Below are 15,935 nucleotides of genomic sequence, written 5' to 3'. Positions count from 1 at the left end.
GAGCAGAGAAAATCATTTCTTCGCAGCTGCTATCACACACAGCCTTTTGGTGCAATGACACACACAAACACTACCTGTTACAAGGTAGTCGGCCAGTGCACAGTAGATAATACAAGTTGTATTATCTACTAGTACTTTTTGTCTTTTTATACCAATACAACTTTACAATTTTCTTGCTACTTTCAAGATCAGGAAAGGCAGAATTATTCAGAAATAAATGAGTTGCCCAAAAATTTGTAATTCCATAAAGATTGATGAAGAAATAGAATTAGAGCTCTGGGTGACAACGCTTGGCCTTTCTGTTGTGACTCCTCAGTATTTTGATGTCCGGTGATCTCTGTGAGATCGTGGCAGTAACGTTTTCACATTGAAAAGTCATCAGCTGATCTTGATATGCTGAAGCTGTGCATGTACGATATCGTTTGGTGCATTTGTGTTTTCTAAATGAGGGAGTTAATAAAAATAATTCACTGAGGATTTTCTCTTGCATTTCTTTGAATTATGTGTGGCACACTGTCATTTTCAGCATCAGCAATTTTAGTGTCTTTCACTGCAGGAAGAATTTGAGTGGTGCCTTGGGGCACCATCAAAGCTATAAAATCCATAATATTATGAAAAAAGCATTTAAATGAGAGTAAATGGCAGCAGTAATGTCCTATCCAGTGAAAAAGAACACATTTGCAAAGGGTTTTGCTCTATAGTATACTAATTGTGTTATTATATAATACTACAAATATCTATCAAAGAGAAGCTAAGGTTTTGAATCTAATCTAAAAGAATACACAAAACATAGTTGGCTTGGTGCAGTAGCTTTTGCAAAGAATGCTGATTCATTTCTCCGGATTATTAGAGCATATATCTGCTGAAGTTCAGATGCCTTCCACTAAAACAAGGCAATGACATGGAAAGCTACTGTGAAATATTGATTGAGCCAGTGTTGCAGAGATGCTTTTAAGATAATAAGAGGGAGAGGACCCTGTGAAGAGATCAATAGGAAGGGGAAGTGAAGAAAAGAGAGGTTTCTCCCTACACACCACAAATCATCCATAATGAGCTGGTGTGTCAATACTTTGGCGATGGCTCTTTGCATGATATTGACCACTGAATCACAACACTATGCTACTGTAACTTCTTTGTACACCACACAATGAAGGCAGGGTATTTCTGTTTGATTAGTATACCCACAGCATCCCCTCTATTGCAAAAAAAATAATTTAGATACGGCTTCGATAGCTCTAACTGAGATATTGTCTAAGACATGATTGGTGTATATGATTTCTCCCTATAGCCCACCAACTCAATGCAGTTGCAGTATAGTTGCTGCAGATTGCAAATGTCAATACTGCCCCCTCATGGTACCAGCATCGTGGTGAAACACTGGTCAGGTTGGATGGGTGAGCCAACACAGGGGGTTGTGTCTGCAGTGTCACTGCACTGAACGGGAACACTGAGGACCAGAGCTTGGCCATGCAGTGGAATTAATTACAAGATGAATGACCATGATCTTGATTTGAATTTCAATCTGAGTGAAAGTAATCAACACAACATTAAAACAAAGACAGCTAATGTGAAATAACATTTATAAATGTCAGGAATTACTTCAGTTATGAATTCAAACATTTTGCATGTGGTTATGTAGCAATATTTCTCTTAAATTTGTAGAAAACACAGTCCGTCCTTTCGCGGCCCGTCCACTCCACGGCGTTAGGTGGCGCTGTCTCCCTCGGCTCCCTTCCTGGCAGCTCAAGAAAAACAGTGAGGAACGGGGGCTGCTTCCTGCTGCTCACATGTACACAGCAGCACCAAACTGATTATGGATTCTTCAAAGAGTAAAGACTCCACAAACAGCGGCCTTCAAGAAACCAATTTAGACACCAACGACGAGAAAAAAGCCCACTTGTGTCCCGGTTTTAAAGACGCGGATGCTTTTGTTAAAGTAGGTGAACGTAAAACTAACCAAGCTGCACGCAGTTTTTAAGTTCAGGCTAGCACTCAGGTGGGCAACGTGTGCTTGTTGGCGACGAGCTGTAACGCTCACATTAGCTCTGTGTTGGTAGAAAACATTCACAGTTATCCGTTGACACAAGATTTGATGTTGTGTTATCTTTATAGTATAAGTAATTGATAAGGTATTGGTCTTTTATTAAAATAGTTGAGCCTATTTAGTGTGCTAACTTCATTAGACGAAAAATATGCCTGTCTTAAGGCAAATGTTTTCATGTAACGTTAACCTTCGAGCCGCAATTAAATGTAGCTACGTTTCAACTAACGTTAATATATAGATTGTGTAGATTAATGGTTTCGTCTCAAATTTGAGTTTAGGGCTAAGGTTAATGATATCTAACTTCGCTAGCAAATATACACATTTCAGAAGCTGTCACCAGCAGGTGTTTTTTTTTTTTTTTTTTTTTTTAAAGAAATAGCTAAAACTTCAAAAAAGTTAGAAAAAAAACAACAAATTTTCTGTCATTCCACTAGTTAAATATCAACTATTTTTTTAAACACTGCATTCGTGTAAGTTAAAATACGTAACTGCCATCTTTAATTGAATAGGACTAACCATGGTGTGAAAACCCTCATATCAGACATTTGTTAAACTAGAAAGCAATGTAAACACTACATTTTGACACCCTTCCGTACATTTTTATTTTACTACATTGTATTGTGTTAGTATTGACTAACACGAACGCCTGTCTCTCCTCTGCAGTATGGATTGGGTGCTGTATTATCCGCCACCAAAGCATCCGCCGGCTTGCCTCAAACTGGAGATGAATATGATTTCTATCGGAGCTTCCCGGGCTTCCAGGAGTTCTGTGAAAGTCAAGGAGATAAGCTCTTGCACTGGTAAGTATATATACACACACTACACAAGTCAAACGTTTTAGGACATTCTCATTTTTTCTTGTTTTTATTTCAATTTAAGCAGTTCATGTCTAGAGAATAACTTTAAATGGTACAAAGGTAAGTGGTAAACTGCCCAAGGTTGAGAAAAAAAGAAGTTAAAATCACCAAAAAACTTTGATAGAAAACAGTCCTTTTCAGGGATTAAGAAATTAGTTAATTTATAGCTTTCCGGCAGAAATGGAATTAAATTATGCTTTCAAAGTTAATGCAAACAATACCTACAGGTGCCCTAACTTTTGCGGATTACATACAAACTAAAGTAGTAGTAGTTTATATTGCAATCAGAATGCTGTGATAAAGACCGTTAACAAAGGAAGATAGACTGGATTTGTCAGCGGTTCATCCAACAGCAAGTTAATGACCTTAAAACATTAGATGAAAAGAACTAGACGGTATGCTTCAAATGATGGTAGACCATCACAGTCTCTCCAGACTGAACTCCCATCGAGGTGGTTTGGGATGAACTGCTCAGACTGGTGAAAGCAAAGCAAACTACAAGTGCAACACATTTGTGGGAACTTCTGAAACACTTTTGGGACGAACTTTCTAATCAATGTTTCATTTCCGTTGTAGAAAGAATGCCACAAGTGTGTTCGGCTGCTGAATGATTTAGGATTTTAGGATTTAATATTGCGTGATTCCTTTTTTTATTTTATTTGTTCTGTGCTTTAATTTCAGAGTACACTGAGACATTACGATATGTACATTTCAGTAACAGGAAAAAAAAAACATTCGCAGGTCAAAGTTCACCTTTGTTGAACGTAGACTTGAATTTAGTGAAGAGAAAGAACATTGTTTTGATGTGTCTTGCCTTTGGAAATGCTGGGGGATTGATTCTAGTGTTGTCATATCACCCCACTTAGTACACTAACAGACTACATACTGCAACTAGGGTTGGGTACCTTTCGCATCTGAAACAATACCACTACCGATACCTGGATTTCGGTTCCGGTACCCAACAGTACTTTTTTCAGTACTTTCCCTCTGTAATTAAATTTTTATATATATATATATATACAGAAATTAAACAAAAATAAAACTCCTCCCTTTTTCCTCCCAAACCTGTCCCTACAACCTATTAAATTGAATAATTTTACATTTCTTACTCACTGTAACTTTTATTGTTGTATTTGTATATTATATTTTAGCCTGTTTTATTTTAATCATGACAGTTTATAATTGCTCTTTAATTGCCTTGTTGCTGAAAGGTGCTGTAGAAATAAAGTTGCCTTGCCTTTCAACCTCAGCCTGTCAGTCAGTCCCCAGGGCATTGAAACCACTGTTGTGCCTGCTCATGTCATAGAAAGTGTAACGTCAACAGCACCGCGACCACTTTCGGCTCGCCATCAATATATCACGGTGAAAGGTGTCTGCGTGAAGTTTTGAAAAACTGTAACCACACTTGAAACCACTTTATCGGCATCGCCGTGACTCACTGTGACTTCAACAAAACTGCAGAGCCGACGTTGCTCCGTCCGCACCTCTTCGCGCGCGTGTCGGACCTCTGCTCTCTGTCAACGTGCAGAGAGGACAGATAAGCTTGCGCTTACTCTCAGGTACCAAAATTTGCCACCGTTTGATTTCACGTGAACCAATACTTGGTAGTACTGAAGTGATTCGGTCGGTACCGGGTTCGATACCCAACCCTAACTGCAACATCACTCTCATAGTCTATTCACAGTTATAGCTGCATCTCATGGCCCTTATTTGATAGCTCCTCGGCTGAACCGGAAGTTGTTCTGTCCCTCCTCGGTGAAGGCCGTCTCAAAGCTCTTATTTCTGCCCCGAGGAGCAAGCATTGAGGAGGGATCATCGAGGAGCTATAGGCGAGGATACACGAGAACAGCCTTCCCGGTAGCCGTGCAGTTGAAGGAGTTGCTAACTCCGCCCAAACAGCTGACGAATTAATGTGACGCTTCAGAGGAAAGGACATCTCATCCCTCTAAAACACAGTAGCGCGTTGCCTCTCTCCTCCGATGATATCCTCGCGTCTCTCCCGTGCCTCCTCGGTGGGAGGGACTAAGACGTGAGGAAGGGAGCCAAGTGGAGGAGTCGAGGAGGCAATTTAAGCGACATGAGGAGAAGCACCTTATGATTGCTCCACTCAATAGTTCCTGATTACTTTTGTCCGAACAATGACATCACATCCTGTTTCAATGCTAAGACAATTTTGCTATATTTAAAACAAGTCTGACTGAGACATTCAAACAGAAGAGCAGGTTTGCTGATTAACCTGCCACTTTGTTTCTCAATAAGAGAAATAAGTTCTTTTCACTGTGTCCCTGTGTCAGCATGAGTCAGATAATGCAGCACCACGGCTGCAGATCTCGCATGAGAGACCGGAATAAGCTGACGGGGCTGGAGGAGAGGTTTGACTTGGTTGTGGACTCGAACGACGTCATCCTCGAAAGAGTGGTATGGACCTACGGCTTTGGTGTTGTACAAATTTCTTCATAAAAAAGTCTTTGTAAACCAACCGAGCTCTTGCATCTGTTTTCCAGGGGATTCTTCTCGATGAAGCTGATGGGGTGAACAGGAACCAGCAGCCTGTCATGCCTGCAGAGTTTCAGCCTCCCAAGATTGTTGTTTCCAGCTGGAATCGCATGGTTGGCTAATTAACCTCTCAGCTCTAATTCTGCAGTATTTTGTGGGGGTGTGGGACCACATTCAAGCTAAAAAGTCATGTGACAGTCCTGGCATTTTAAAGCACTGGAACATTTGTTTTGTTTTTTTTAACACTTGCATAGTCATGCTTCACACCTTTTTGTCAACAATGCTTTTATTCATCAGGGTTCAAGCTCTGGCAATCGTTCTGAGACGTTCCGACTGCTCCAAGCCAAGAATATTGCTAGGCCTCAGATGAAATTCAAGGAAAAAGTTGACAACAGCAACACACCATTTATTCCCAAGATCTTCATCAAACCCAATGCAGTAAAGCCTCTACCTTCATGTAAGATACTTCTCACTCTCATGTTCTTCCCATCTGTTGTTTTCATAAACATTTGTAACATATTTCCTCTCCAATCGTAGATTTCACCAACAAGCAAATCCGTAAAGAGAGACCCGAGGACCTTGATGTTCCGGCTGCTCTGGCTGACTTCATTCACCAGCAGAGAACTCAGGAACATGTTGAAGACATGTAAGACTGGTCTCTTTTGTAATAATAACATTGTGTCTTTTTCCTAATTTTCCTTTGTCCATCTAAACTTGTGATTCTGATCCATGTAGGTTTGCACACCCATACCAATATGAACTGGATCATCTTACAATACCAGAAACTGTTCTGTCCAAGCCAGAACCACAGGTAAGTTATTATAATCCTATAATATGATTCGCTCATTGTCAGTTGGGATTCTACTAAATCTGTCATTTGTGGATTTTTTTTGTTTTGTTTTTTTAGATGTACAAACCGTTGACTGAGACCAAATGCTCCTTCATTGACACACTGGAGGATCTGGTGGCTCTGAATGAGAAGCTTTGCAAATTGTCTGAATTTGCAGTGGACCTTGAGGTACAGGATTAGAAAAAGTTCTTAAATGTACAGGTGGTGGGCACAATATCTATATGCCTATATGATGGAATGTGATCCAATACAACAGCCAAGCAGGAAGGCACTGATTCAATTCGGTGGTTAAAGCTTTAGAGTGTAACTTTTTTATATTATTGAACCTCCGTTGCATTCAAGGCGTTGCCAAATGAGTTGCTACAAAGCTAATTAAGACTATCAGCTCCACATAACTCTCTGTATTTCTCAGTATGGCTATGTTCAGAAACTGGTATCGTCCGGTGACTTTCCCGCGCAGAAACTTGAGTGAAGATAATTACCTCTTCTGAAGAGTCCATGCTTTCTTTAATGCTCCGTGTCCTCCTTGGCTACTAGCAACTGTGGGGTGGGGTTGGGGGTGGTCACGGAAGACTTGTATTATATGGACGCGCCAACAGTTTTGTTGTCATTACTTAGAATTCCTCATGGGGGAGACAAACTACGCACTATAGCTTTAATTCTGATTACAAAGCCTGTAGATCAGTGTTTTGTTAACACTCCGTTCTCTGTCGCAGCACCACTCCTACAGGAGTTTCCTCGGCCTCACCTGTCTGATACAGATCTCCAGCAGAGAGGAGGACTTCATCATCGACGCCATTGAGCTCCGCAGCGAGTTGTACATCCTCAACGAGGCATTCACTGACCCGGCTATTGTCAAGGTAATGGAACCGCTCCACAAAAGATTTGTTCCTGTATCCTGTTCTATGGCTTTCACTGTCTAAAGGGAAGATGAGATTACCATCTGATTCGAGTTGACACCTGCAAGGAAAAAGTAGGGTGGAGGGACGACACCAATAACCAAAATCAAATTTTTTTTAGTTTGGATATTGGATGTGAAAAGAAGGAAACGGTTCTAACATTGCACTTTAGATGTGTGTGAATTTCCCACACCAGGAGTAATTTATATAGTTCTATTTTATAGTGATCCATTATCTGTTCAAAAAATGTTCTATTAAAGAAAAGATGGAAAATAAATATTTGTGTGTGCTGTAAAGCAGTTAGTAAAAATTAAATTTGAATCGGCTAAAATTGGTATCTGCTGGCCTAACTCAAAGAAAATCGGAATCGGCCTAGAAAGTTGCAATCGGTGCATCTCTATTAAAAATCTGAGGACATGACAACTCTGCTAGACACATCTTGGCAGATGCACAGAGCAACCACACCACAGATTTTCAGTAAGCACATCATATTAACACTTGAAGCATGTATGCTAAACTGTCCAAATCTTTTAGATCTTGCCGAGCTAACTCCTAGTTCAACTTTGACCAAATTGCCATATAGTAGTTGTGTGCACAAGGAGTTTTACAATGCAGTGGAAAAATATGACAGATATTTCTGGTGCATTCCCTTTTGAGTTTTACTTCCAAATAAGTGGTTTAGATAATTAAACTGAGAATATTTAAAGAGAACCTGTCTGGTTGTCTCACCACTTGTTCCGTTTGCCCTGTCGGTCGGCATTGCAAAGCTGTGTCTAGCTTTGTCATTGCAATCCCAAATCTCAGCAATTTAAATGGCCTCAAGGGATTTCTTTTTCTTTTTTAAGCAGGTGAAATTAAAGATGGCTCAGACTACCTTATGAACTGGTTGCATCCGTCTAATCATCTCCTATTGAAATCTGAACGTACCCTGGAGAGGAAAAATCCCCACTAGTGTAGTAATGTGAAGTTTGTAAAGATTTCATCTTGAAAATGTCTGAGTTCCTTGAGGTGTCTCGGAGCTCCAAAGTTTTCAAACATGTTTAGATAAAGTTAGCGGGTGTCCTGTGGTGTGTGGGAGCCACCATGACTCACACACTGTAGGATACCTGTGAAAGTGTGTTGTGTGGGCTTGAACTGCTGAGAGATCTGTGAAAAATAATCCAAATGGAAGAGCAAAAAATGTCACCTGGTGTGTCCCCAGTTTGTAATCATTTTGGTTCATATATATTTTTTCTGTATCTAAGCATTGCTTAAAGCAATTTAATTTTTTCTTTAAAATAATTTGGTACCTCTTCAGAGAGGTTTCAGCCCAATGTACTTTCTCTCCTTTTCTCAGGTATTTCACGGTGCTGACTCTGACATTGAGTGGCTGCAGAGGGACTTTGGCTTGTATGTCGTCAACCTGTTTGACACGCATCAGGCCAGCCGAGCTCTGAACCTGGCCAGACATTCCCTCGACCAACTGCTCAAACACTTCTGCAATGTGAACTCAGAGAAACGCTACCAGCTGGCTGACTGGAGGATTCGGTATGGAGATGGCAGGGCCATTTGATGCTTCATTCTATAGTTTTTGTTTAGGTTTAACGGAGGGATAGAGTTTCTTTTAATCTCTTTTAAATTCCTTTTTAAAGGACAATCCATCATAGTATTTACGAATTTTTTGTAATATTATTCTTAAAAGATTATGATTGACTTATAAAACATGTTCCATAACTCGGCCCTGTAGCCCTTTGCCAGATGAGATGGTGCAGTACGCCCGGATGGACACCCACTACCTCCTTTACATCTATGACTGTGTGAAGGTGCAGCTGCTGGACTTTAACCACGGGCAGCCTGGCCTGCTGCAGAGTGTCTGGAACAAGAGCAAAGACATTTCTCTGAAGGTGAGCACAAATCTCACATCGTACACCATTAGGATTAAATTATCACTTAAAAACACGCTTCTATACTCCTGTTCCACTGTTCTCTATCCACTAGTTTCTTATATATTTCTACACCATAATCTCTTGCATTTTCTGTAATTTTCTGTCATTTAATATGATTCACCGTGTGCCTTCCTTCCATACAGAAATACATGAAGCCTATATTCACAGAGGAGTCATATTTGGAGCTGCAGAGGAAGCAGAAAAGATCTTTTAACACCCAGCAGCTCACTGCCTTCAGACTGCTATTTGCCTGGAGGGACAAGCTGGCCAGGCAGGAAGATGAAAGCACCGGGTAGGCTGTTTGGAAATGGATGGACTCACTGTTCTGGAAATCCGTTAGAGCTGTTTTTCTATTTATAGTTTGTGCCCAGCCAGATTTTCCGTCACACATCTCCCTGCTTTTACAATCATTCATAGTTTTTCTACATCTGCCTTATTAGAATATAGTGTTATTTTTGTGTTTTTAGATTTACCCTGCCCACTCACATGATGAACAAGATATCTGAGGAGCTGCCCAAGTAAGTTGATTAGATTTCCAAATTTTCCGTGTTGTTCTCTCACTTCAGTGCAGGTGAGTTTAGTGTTTTTATTCATAACCTCCAGCACAGTATTTTGTCTTTATCTACTCAGAGAGCCTCAGGGCATCATTGCCTGCTGTAACCCTGTACCCCCACTGGTCAGGCAGCAGGTCAATGAGCTCCATTTGTTAGTGCAGCAGGCGAGAGAAATGCCTCTTCTTAAGGTAAGAGAAGATGGATGTCAGAAGTGGGAATGCAATTTCAATATTTGTGTTGTTAAGCCCCTTGTCAATGAAGGTACCTTAATCAATCAAACATCGCAATGTTTTCTGCACTTCACACAGGCTGAGATTGCAGCTGAAAAGAAGAAAGGACTCACACCCATAAAAAAGGTTGGTTAAAAACTGACCAGATAGAATTTTTAGTTTTTGCAATCCGTATTTGTCAAAGAAACCAAGACTGGGATGACAATTAATGTGGTTTTGTGTCATTCTCCAGCCCGAGGTCACAATGTTTGGTCCTCATGATACATCCAGGGTCTCTGAGAGCGATCTCCAGCACTGTTCTCCTGATGGTAAGCTTGATACTCTGATACTACTGATTATTCTGCTGATTTTAGTATTTTAGGCCTCAAACAAATGTATTTATTTTCAGAACTGCCTGTCAAACAAGGGGTGCTCTTCGCAGAGGATGAGCCCAAGATGGATGTTGTGCAGAAAACAAGTGGTCTTATGGCAGCAGCTAAAATCACACAGTTCGAGGTAGAGATCAACTTTTAGTTTCCTTTATTAAGCCGGTCGATTTGTATGCAACGCTTTTACCTAATGTGGGAACTCTGCCTCCTTTCTGAAGGAGCTGGAAACACAGAATGACCACGAGTCCCTCTCTGTGGCTCAGATGAAAGCCAGACGGATCATTGAGTGTTTTGAAAACCCTTTCAGAATGGTAAGAGATGATCAGTGATCACACTCAGTATTGTTTGTATTTTATTTAACCGGACACACGGTATTCAACGGTCTTCCTTGTGATTTCAGTACTTACCCTCCAGTGATGTGCACATCAGCAAGAATGCCAAGTTTGACCCATCTTCAAAAATATTTGAGGTAATCAAAGGGCTCCATACATCCATCTACATCCAGACTTATTTGTGTTGTCCTCCTAACTACATGTTTGAATGTTCATAGCTGTACCATCTCATGTTTACAGATTAGTAAAAGATGGAAACTGCTGAGTATGGAACAGCAACAGAAGGAGTTGGAGGCCAAGAAGGAGGCCAATAGGAAAGCCAAGGAAGAAGCAAAGGAACACACAAAGAAAGTGGCAGGTAATGGGGTGAAACTTGCTCTAAATTTGCACTTTCTAAAGTAACGTCACTCATTGTGTTATCTTGTTGATTTCCACAGAGGAAAGAAACCAGGCTAAACAGAGCTACCAGGAGTCTCTCCAGAATGTTGCCACTGTTCGCCAGCAGGCAGCGGTGAGTCATTCGTTCTCCAGTTCTTCAATTTCCTCTATGCCAGGGGTTTTCAATAGGTGAGGCGTGCCTCCCCAGTGTGACACAGACTGGGAGAAATGCCGATCACGCGTTTATGGTTGTCTGTGGAGAGCGAGTTCCCCCAGGTCTCCACTAAGGCGATAAAAGTCCTAATCCCCTTCCACCTCCACCTACTTGTGTGAGTGTGGGGTTTCTGCACTGACCCTGATTTAAAAACAAATACAGATCAAGGCTGCAGGTGGAGGACGACTTGCGTTTATTTCTCTCTGCAGTGCAGCCCCGCATCGAGCCCGGCCTCATTGTTCCCACTGTCACAGACGTGGCATCAGCTGATTTTGCCAGGGCTTCAGCCCCAAATGTTTTGAGTGTAGCCCCGAATGTATTTTGAAAAGTTGACTGACAAATATAAAACCGGACGTCGCTTAGTGTCCACTTTCGCTGTAAAAAGCTGTGCAGCTTCAGGTTTATAAAGGACGCGGTCTGCTGTGGACCTGCTGCAGCAGATGTGTTGCGTTTGAGCTCCGTGTATTTCTGCAGTAGTTTCGGTTTTCCATCTCCGATGTAGAGCAGCGTATAGCCACTTCCCTAAACTTTGTCTCATTCAGAGACCAGAGACCCAAACGGGGCTCAGAAGGTCTGAGATGTACCGTATCAGCAGAGCAATCTCGTATTGCACTGCAGACTGTTGCAGGTAGATTATTTTCTGAAAATAGTGACTTTACTCTTGTAATAACCTATTATAACTTAACTTTTCACAAAATATCACGACTCCTCCAAATCTGAGCAGAAATCTTGCTCAAACATCTGAAATATTACAGTCCAGAGGTTTATTAATAAATTAAAATGAATAATGTATAATTGAGGTTACTTCCTCAAAAGATGCAAAAGAGGAGGGAAGAGTAAATGATGCTAGGCTACATGTGTGCTGACTCAGATATAATTAGAAAAGCAGATCTACAGGAGAATATATGGATGAACGCAATACAGAATGCCTGAGAGCCTTACTGCAATATATTCCATTATGGTTTTATATTTGGATTGTAATCTGTTTCCCTTTTACATAAGATATTTCTAGCATATTGATTCAGAAAAAGGTAGAAATAGGTGCATAAAAATTCACCAGAATGCAGGAAATTAAGTGTTTAATGCTCAACATTACACATGTTCAGCATGTTTTGTTGACTTTTGGATAGGCCCACTGATTTTATGATGAATGATTTTAAAAGTAGCCTTAATTAGGCCTGCATGAAGTTGGAAATTATTTGCTGTTCCAAAGAATCGTTTATGAATGCACTTTTAAAAAAGTTGTGGAAATAAAATGCCTTCAAATACAATATAAAAAAATATTTACATTTTCTCAGTTGTTATTGAAACTCATCAAACACACAAAAGATGGCATTTACTGCAGAGGCATGTGTGGGTTAGTGCAGGCGGACGGGATTTTGGGGAAGGGGGGGCTCGGCTGTCCTTACCTACTCTACAGGGAGGCTCACATTCATCCAATTTGAAAACCCCTGCTCTATGCCACTTCAGATAGGCTTTGCACTAGGCTTTGCACTCTTCAACTTCACTGTTGATGTGTGGGGAAAGTACATATCCAGTGTTCTGTTCACCCAAGACCCTGGCACAGCATTTTCAAGACTGTGCTGTAATAGGTAGGTTAACCCTCTGCAATGCTCCCCATTTTCTGAAGACATGGCTGGTATTTCTACACATAAATATGGTGACTCACAAGCGGGTGAACCACTGCTGCCAGTCTGCAGCGCCGGCATGTCAGTGGCCTTTTAAAATTTCTATCCATCTCATGATGTGCCTGGGGAACGAGAATGCACAGCGTGGGCTTGCAGCATTAGAGACATGTCCTCCACTCATCAAATGCTTTTCTTCCCTCCTGGGGAACAACAATCTCTAATATCTTTCTTTCTTTCCAAAAGCCCATTTCCTGTTAGCTCCATCTGTCTGGGGTATTGCTTGGCACCCTCCCGCTTGGTTTCTTCTACATGCTCATGCCACCATATGGTGTTTCCACTTCGTTGTAAATGCTCAGTTAGACAAAAGTCTCAGGACTTTGACTCCTGTCCGCGGTGCTGGAGAACAGAAAGAATAGTCATCACTGTTTGACTCTCGCCTCTGACCCTGCTGATGGCACCACTTCGACTCTGCCTTTCACTGTGTGAGCTTTGGGCCATCAGTCGCTACTGCACACAGTAAAGGCGTGCACCACAGCAAATCTATTGTGTGATGATGGCTTATGTGAAAAGTTTGGTTTAGGCTAAAACGGCGGCTTCAAATAAGCATGTTGGCACCCTGTGGTGGCATGCATTATAGTCAGAAGTTTTGGCAGCAGCACTTGAAAGTAACTCTCCTCAACCTGCCAACTGCAGGCAGATATTGGCTCTGCTGGCTAACTGTCAGTTTCAGCCGGCACTTTGGCAGTGAAGTGTTATTGTCTAATATCAGTTTGAAAGGTTTCCTAAGCTTCTACTGCACTGATATAATGATTGAAAATTATGAAGGGTGTGTGCTGTGATTGTGCTCCAACATCACAGGTTTCTCTTTTGCCTGCGTCCTGGTTATCAAAAAATAATGAACTGTCATCGGGTAAAATTAAGCCTGTTGGATGAATGAATCAGAAATGATCCCAGGGAGGTGATATTGTAAAAAACATATGTCACGCTCACAAGTTTGATGTCCAGCTATGAAAAATGATTTAGCAAATTAGTATTGTTAATTGGAACAACTGATGTTACTGTTACATAGTTTAAACATAGGTAAAGATTAACGGTAGATTCTGGGATATTGGCATACAGCTGCGGCTTCAACCACTATCCTGATGGCTAGATAACTAGAACTGTAGAAGTCAACATTTTAACTTAACTAAGCACAGTCAGTTGACGACACCAAACAGTGATCTTTCTTGGATTCAGTCAACAAAGAGAACAGTTTAACCTTTAGATGGCAGCAAAGCTGGATTTTCAACTTCAGACTCTTACATCACTAATAAGTGAATTTAATGTTGACTTAAATAGGTCACTGCAATATAATTCTTTCAATCAGAGGCCCATACAGGTGTGTGGGGTAAAACTAAATGTCTGCCAAGTATATAGCAAAGAAAAACATGTTTGGCAAATGTCGGTTATTATGAATCTATTTATAATTCCTTTAATTTCTTAATGACCCCCTTGATGTATGTTACTTTATGCCATTTATTGGTGAACCATACATGGATAAACCCCAGAATATTAAAATATCAAAAATTTAAAATCTTAAAAAAAAAAAGAGAGCTGTTTGATGACTTGTTTAACAAAACTTTACATGCAGTTACCCCATAGCTGGGAACAGTCTTCCAACATTGCTCATTGTCTTGCTAGTTTAATAAAATACATCCATTTAAGAATGCATTCATCAAAATGTTTATTTTGAGAATTGAATGTAATGTTGCTAACCGATTTCATTAGGAATCTGCAAAAGGTGGCGGAAAGAAAAGAGAGAGGGTCGCCAGTGAGGTTGGAGAGTCGACTCCCAAACCGAGTAAGAAGCAGATGAAATCGGCAGAGAAGCCCCAAAAGACAGAACCGCCGCCCCAAGACAGCTTCAAGCCTTTTGACTACAGTCAGTCAGACCTCAAAGTCTTTGCTGGTATGTATTTGTGATTTTTATTTTTTCTTCTTCTTCTTTCTTTCTTCAGATACAGTTGTTGTACGCTGTAAAAATGAATTCAGCTCAGTGCACCCCTTTTTGTATTTACAGGTACAAAATCCAAAGACAACACCCAGTTTGATCCAAACCGACAAGCCCATGGTTTTAAGAAAAAGGTATTGGATTGTTAATTAATTTGTTTATTCAACAATATGTCTTTTATGAGTGAGTGAGTGAATTAAACCTTTTTACCCAACAGAAAACTCCCAGGGGACAAAAATCCAATAGTGGAGCTGGAAGCCGAAGTATGTCGTACATGGCTGGAAAATCTGATAGGTAAACATGCACAGTATAGAGTAGTTTCTTTGCTTATGCAAATTTTAAAAAAAAATAGCGTTAATCACTTTTGTTTCCTGCATTCTGGAGAATTTTTTATGCTAAAATGTATAGTACAATCGTCTTTTTGTGTAAAGGAAAACACTAAATTCATGCAGCAGGGGACAATTCAAAATATACAAATATAATGGAATATATTGCAGTCAGGCATTCAGTATTGCTTTTAAATATTTGTTCTCCTGTAAATCAACTTTTGTAATGTAATGTTATCCGTGCTGAGTCAGCACACATGGAGGCATGATTTACTCTTCCCTCCTCCTTTGTGTCTTTTGTTTGTAGAAGTAACCTCTTTAAATGTGCCTGTTCCCAGCATTTTAATTCATTTATAAACCCCTGGACTTGAATAGCTCAGATATGTTTCAGCAAGATTTCTGCTCATGTTCAAAACTTTCTGTACATTTAAAACATATTTCACATCTGTGTTTTCAAAAAACATTTAAACAAATTTGCTTTTAAAAAGAGATGGGGACATAAGCAACCATTTCAGAAAGTGGTAGGGACAAGTCCCCAGTGTAAATGACACCCATGCAAACATCACAGTATGTTAACCATTCTGTCTTGTTCTTCTCTACAGAGGATTCCGGCACAACTGGCCCAAAAGATAAACTCCCTTTGATACTATTTTCTGTCGTATTTTAAAACTTTTTTTTTTCATCCTGCAGAAACAATGTTTCCATTTTTTCCTTCTTGCAAGTGAAATTCAGTATTTCAATATTTAATGAATTTCAAAGTGTATTTTCTTCTATCTGTGGAAAAGTTTACCCTGTAAATATGTGGAAGCACAGACCTCTTTATTAAAGATGATTTTAGAGGAAA

The 15,935-nt window shown here is 40.3% G+C and overlaps 1 protein-coding gene across 1 annotated transcript; it reads left to right on the top strand.

The window, feature by feature from the left end:
* Positions 1–1,744: 1,744 nt before the first annotated feature.
* Positions 1,745–15,935, top strand: exosc10 (exosome component 10). The gene is made up of 25 exons (XM_039800738.1): positions 1,745–1,936; positions 2,708–2,844; positions 5,196–5,319; positions 5,406–5,510; positions 5,695–5,854; positions 5,935–6,043; positions 6,133–6,208; positions 6,305–6,415; positions 6,964–7,107; positions 8,483–8,673; positions 8,873–9,029; positions 9,215–9,363; positions 9,539–9,589; positions 9,702–9,813; positions 9,934–9,981; positions 10,088–10,163; positions 10,244–10,350; positions 10,442–10,534; positions 10,624–10,692; positions 10,796–10,913; positions 10,993–11,066; positions 14,543–14,723; positions 14,835–14,899; positions 14,983–15,059; positions 15,694–15,935. The coding sequence occupies exons 1-25, from the start codon at positions 1,814–1,816 to the stop codon at positions 15,722–15,724; spliced, it is 2,688 nt and encodes an 895-aa protein (XP_039656672.1). The 5' UTR covers positions 1,745–1,813; the 3' UTR covers positions 15,725–15,935.

The sequence above is a fragment of the Perca fluviatilis genome, chromosome 5 (assembly GCF_010015445.1).
Source record: "Perca fluviatilis chromosome 5, GENO_Pfluv_1.0, whole genome shotgun sequence".
Taxonomy (NCBI): domain Eukaryota; kingdom Metazoa; phylum Chordata; class Actinopteri; order Perciformes; family Percidae; genus Perca; species Perca fluviatilis.
This window is presented reverse-complemented; position numbering and strand designations above follow the sequence as displayed.

Coding starts and splice junctions, on each gene's coding strand:
- exosc10 (XM_039800738.1), top strand. CDS start 1,814: ATGGATTCTTCAAAGAGTAAAGACTCCACAAACAGCGGCCTTCAAGAA. Junction 5,320..5,405: donor ACGTCATCCTCGAAAGAGTG/GTATGGACCTAC, acceptor TCTGTTTTCCAG/GGGATTCTTCTCGATGAAGC. Junction 8,674..8,872: donor CTGGCTGACTGGAGGATTCG/GTATGGAGATGG, acceptor TCGGCCCTGTAG/CCCTTTGCCAGATGAGATGG.